Source organism: Penaeus vannamei, chromosome 10 (genome assembly GCF_042767895.1).
Source record: "Penaeus vannamei isolate JL-2024 chromosome 10, ASM4276789v1, whole genome shotgun sequence".
In the NCBI taxonomy this organism is placed as follows: domain Eukaryota; kingdom Metazoa; phylum Arthropoda; class Malacostraca; order Decapoda; family Penaeidae; genus Penaeus; species Penaeus vannamei.
Window position 1 is genome coordinate 37,195,929 of NC_091558.1, and position 5,000 is coordinate 37,200,928.

At 43.4% G+C, this 5,000-nt stretch overlaps 2 protein-coding genes across 2 annotated transcripts in view; both read right to left on the minus strand.

Moving 5' to 3' along the window:
* Positions 1-2,384, minus strand: part of LOC113811435 (venom allergen 5) — a 2,779-nt gene extending 395 nt beyond the window's left edge. The window contains exons 1-7 of the mRNA XM_070126122.1: positions 2,343-2,384; positions 2,002-2,105; positions 1,443-1,812; positions 1,154-1,255; positions 807-932; positions 550-666; positions 1-42 (exon numbers count right to left, since the gene is read on the minus strand). The exon at positions 1-42 is cut by the window's left edge and continues 395 nt beyond it. Of these exons, the coding sequence (XP_069982223.1) occupies positions 1-42; positions 550-666; positions 807-932; positions 1,154-1,255; positions 1,443-1,812; positions 2,002-2,105; positions 2,343-2,384 (903 nt within the window). The remainder of the gene's footprint in view (positions 43-549; positions 667-806; positions 933-1,153; positions 1,256-1,442; positions 1,813-2,001; positions 2,106-2,342) is intronic.
* Positions 2,385-3,741: 1,357 nt separating this feature from the next.
* Positions 3,742-5,000, minus strand: part of LOC113811449 (venom allergen 5 2) — a 2,745-nt gene continuing 1,486 nt past the window's right edge. Inside the window, exons 4-6 of the mRNA XM_070126123.1 lie at positions 4,916-5,000; positions 4,675-4,791; positions 3,742-4,177 (exon numbers count right to left, since the gene is read on the minus strand). The exon at positions 4,916-5,000 is cut by the window's right edge and continues 41 nt beyond it. Of these exons, the coding sequence (XP_069982224.1) occupies positions 3,986-4,177; positions 4,675-4,791; positions 4,916-5,000 (394 nt within the window). The 3' untranslated portion in view covers positions 3,742-3,985. The remainder of the gene's footprint in view (positions 4,178-4,674; positions 4,792-4,915) is intronic.

Below are 5,000 nucleotides of genomic sequence, written 5' to 3' on the forward strand. Positions count from 1 at the left end.
CACGGCGCCGCAGCCTATTTCGTACGACTCACCCCACACGAGCTGCGGGGAGGAGAAGCATTGGTTTGGGAGCGCTGAGACTCCCTCTCTCACTCTCTTTCTCCCTTAGTCTCTCTCTCTCCTTCCCTTTCCTTTTCTCTTTCCCTCCCCCACCTTCTCTCTCTCCCTCTCTCTATTTGTCTTTCTCCCTTCTCCTTCTCTCTCTTTCCCTCTCTTTCTCTCTCACCCCTCTTCTTCTCTCTTTCTCTCTCCCACTCTCTCCTTCCCTTTCCCTCCATTTCCTTCTCTCTTTCCCTCCCTTTCCCTCCATTTCCTTCTCTCTCTCCTTCCCTTTCCCTCCATTACCTTTTCTCTCTCCCTCCCTTTCCCTCCATTTCCTTCTCTCTCTCCCTCTTCCAATCCGTCTCCCACTCCCTCACTCACTCTATTTCTCCCTTAGTCTCTCTCTCTCTCCCTCCCTCTCATTTTCTCTCTCTCTTTCCCTCTCTCTATTTGTCTTTCTCCTTCCTTCTCCTTCTCTCTCTCCCTCCCTTTCCTTCCATTTCTAACCTGCGTGTAATGACCGATGACCTTGCCGGACGGGGGTACGCTGTTGAAGCTCCCGACGAAGGTGTTGGGCATGTCATCCACCTCGTCGTACCAAGACTGTATCGCCTGCGTCCAGTTCTGTAGGAGAGTGCAAAGTTGGTGAAGTGAAAACCAGGTATATTTTAGTTTTGTGTATCGTCGTTTTATTTGATTTCCTTGTGAGTTTTTTTTTTTTTTTGTGTGTGTGTGTGTGTGTGTGTGTGTGTGTGTGTACTTACGATTCTTTCGTCATTTTCCATGCTAATCCAGTATGTGTACACATTCTGTCCGACGGCATAGTCCCTCGAGCAGATCTTCCTGCAGGCCGGGCAGTCATGGGCGAAGGTGCACTGACCCATCCAGGCCTGTGAGGTGAGGAGATCTTATGATGGTACTGTGGAGTTCTGCGCGAAGCTTTCCTGCTTTCCCTGCTACGAGTGTGGCATCTGCTCACACTTTGTCTTATCTGCCACCATTACATTCTCTTTTTTGCTGTCTATTGCTTCGTCTTCTACTTTTCTCTATTTTCTGTGACTTTCACAGTTTTCCTACTTACAAATTCCATATGAAAAATGAAGTGGTTTACCTGTGCCACGTCTGCCAACTCATCGTTCCATTTCAGCTCCCGGATGTTGGCGCCTTTGGGCTGAGGTCCCGGATCGCCCGCGGTCTCGTCGCCTCTGGCCACCTGGTTGGCGAAAGACGTCGACGCCAATGGCAACGATATAAGAGCAGCACGCTGCGTTATGTTCGAGAAGATATTGCGTGAATTCTCAAGGCAATATATAAATCCAACTGTATGCTGAGACTACTGGCCTGCATGACTCCAAAAGATTCTAGAGAACAAAAAGAAAAAACAAGGGACGCTATCAGACCTTCGCCCTGAGAGTGTTATGAACGCTCAGGATTTCTGTCTTCTCCGCTTCGGTCAGTGGGGGCTTGGTGTTGGTACACGCAGGGGATTTCAGCATGGAATGGTCGGCCGTGAAGGCTGCGTAGTCGCAGGCCGGGCCTGCCGAAGTGGTTGTGGATGGGAGAGACGATGTATCAGGGGTAAGAGTAGATGTATCAAGGGCATGAATGGAAGTATCAGGTGCTGGGGTAGATGTAGCAGTGGCAGGAGTGGAAGTAACAGGTGCAAGGGTTGATGTACTAGGGGCAGGAGTGGATATACATCCGCTCCTGCCCCTAGTACATCTACCATCAGGGACAGGAGTGGAAGTAACATGGTCAGGGGTAGATGTACTAGGGGCATGAGCGGATACATCAGGGGTAGGAGTGGATGTACCAGGAGCAGGAGTGGATGTATCAGGGCCAGTATGTATGTATGTATGTATATCTAACATTATTTTTTCTGCCTTATACCTTTCTTATTAAGGAGGAACTGTTTTGAGATGTATTGCATGATCAGTCCTCAAAAAATGGTAAAAGCACCGATAGTTCCTCTGACGACATGCACACGACGCGAGCGGACAGAAGCGCCACACCTGAGCTGCCACGCAACAGCTGTTAGGTCGTCCGTTAAAAGTCGATTCCACCTTCCAATAAAATGCCCGAGTTAATGGCCAATGCCAGACTGTGGCGTAGCGATGAGAACGGAAGGATATTTCATAAAAAGATGAAATTTGAATTCCACTGAGAGGATAAATAACCGTCTTATCGGCTGCTTAGTTTCAGTATGGCCCTTATTCCATTTACTTTAACAATTCACGCAGGCCAGTAAGATAACCGAGTAGATGGCACATGAATAGAACTGCAGGGGACTTACCACTTACTGTACTTAGGATGAGGGTTCCAGCAGAGCAAAACACGGCCATTTTCACGTCAGCCTGCACTCATGCACGCACACTTGTGCGCACACACACTAACAAACGCCCGCAAAACACGAAAACGCGCGACACACATACGCACGCACTACACGTTGACATCGATGTTGAACAACATACAAATACTTGCCCACTTTCAGTCCGGGGGCTTGGCTGAAGACAATCGGCCGGCAAACGACTTTCAGTTAACAAAACGAAAATTAACATACCAGAGCAGAATCCGGAGGCGACTCCTTCAGCCCTTGCATTCCAGATTTACAAACTCAGAGAAATACAACTACATATGATCTATACTTACAGAAACTGGATTTTGAAAACTAAGTATTTTAGTAAGGAACAAGAAAAAACAACACAGTTTACGATGGTTTTACTATGACGTCAGAATCACCTATCTGCGCACTCCCTTGCCCTTCCTTCTCCAGAGAGAAACAAATGAGAGAATAAAATACATTCGTAAAAATAGCAAAAAAGAGAAAGCGAGCGAGGAATTGAACATTTTCATTGATAACAGAAGTGAGTTATTTCGTCAACGCTCTTCGTTAATTGCTTCTTTATGTACACTCTGAAAGTACGAAGTATGCATTAGTTTCATATTTGGAAGGGGGGGGAAGAGTCATAGGGTAATAATAATGGTGATGATGATGATGATAATAATGATAATAATAATAATGATGATGATGGTGATAATGATTATAATGAGAATGAGAATAATAATACTATTAATAATAATAATATCATTGTCATTATCATTATCATTATTATCATTGTTATTATTATCATTACTATTATTATCATTGTTACGATAACTATCATTAATATGATGATTACGATGATAATCATCATCTTTATTGTCATTTTTATTATCAATATCGTCATTATTATCTTAATAATTATTATTACAGTTATTATTATGAAGATTATGATGGTTATTATCATCTTTATTATTATCATTTTCATTATAATTATCATTCTTATCATTATCATCATTATTATTATTAGCATTATCATTACAATCATTGTTATTATCATTGATACTTTTACTTCATCATTATCAATGTCTTATTATCATTGCAATTTTTAACATTATTTTATTATTATCACTCTCACTACCATTGTCGTTATCATTATTATTATCATTATTACTATTAGTAGTAATAGTACTACTATTTTCATCAATACTATTATCATTATCATTATATTCTTTCTGTTACCATTGTTATCATAATTGTTATCATCATCATCATTAATGTTCTCAATGTCTTTATATTTTTACTACCAAATCTGCCAGAAAAAAAATACTTAGCTAAAGGTCAAGGAAGTCACCTTTTAATGATAATGAAACAGCTGATGATGCCACGAATTTATTAATCATTTAAACCTTAAATCAATGACTAATTTTGATATACACCAAATATACTCACAACTTCAAAGGGTAATTTAAGTAATAGCAAGATGATTCAGAACTTCAGTGAATGAACCATAATTTTTTTTTCGGTTCCTTTCAAATTTTAAGCAATATACGGGTCATGTACCCATGTATTAAAGACTTCCTTATGCAAAGACCTCATCCATCAACACACAAGCGCCTGGACCTAAGCACAAAGGTCGCTGTACGTAGCGGACACGGCGCCCGGGCACTGGGACGCCGGATCCCCAATCACGTACAATGGCCTAGTCAATATGCTCCCAGCCGCCCCGTAGTTGCAGGCGTAAATCTTCCTCGTCCCGCCGTCGGTGAAGTGCACGGCGCCGCAGCCTATTTCGTACGACTCACCCCACACGAGCTGCGGGGAGGAGAAGCATTGGTTTGGGAGCGCTGAGACTCCCTCTCTCACTCTCTTTCTCCCTTAGTCTCTCTCTCTCTCCTTCCCTCTCCTTTTCTCTTTCCCTCCCCCACCTTCTCTCTCTCCCTCTCTCTATTTGTCTTTCTCCCTTCTCCTTCTCTCTCTCTCTCTCTCACCCTTCTCCTTCTCTCTTTCTCTCTCCCACTCTCTCCTTCCCTTTCCCTCCATTTCCTTCTCTCTTTCCCTCCCTTTCCCTCCATTTCCTTCTCTCTCTCCTTCCCTTTCCCTCCATTACCTTTTCTCTCTCCCTCCCTTTCCCTCCATTTCCTTCTCTCTCTCCCTCTTCCAATCCGTCTCCCACTCCCTCACTCACTCTATTTCTCCCTTAGTCTCCCTCTCTCCCTCCCTCTCATTTTCTCTCTCTCTTTCCCTCTCTCTATTTGTCTTTCTCCTTCCTTCTCCTTCTCTCTCTCCCTCCCTTTCCCTCCATTTCTAACCTGCGTGTAATGACCGATGACCTTGCCGGACGGGGGTACGCTGCTGAAGCTCCCGACGAAGGTGTTGGGCATGTCATCCACCTCGTTGTACCAAAACTGTATCGCACGCGTCCAATTCTGTAGGAGAGTGCAAAGTTGGTGAAGTGAAAACCAGGTATATTTTAGTTTTGTGCATTGTCGTTTTATTTAATTTCCTTGTGTTTTTTTTTTTTTTTCTTTTTCTTTTTTAGTGTGTACTTACGATTCTTTCGTCATTTTCTATGTTAATCCAGTATCTGTATACATTCTGCCCGACGGCATAGTCCCTCGAGCAGATCTTCCTGCAG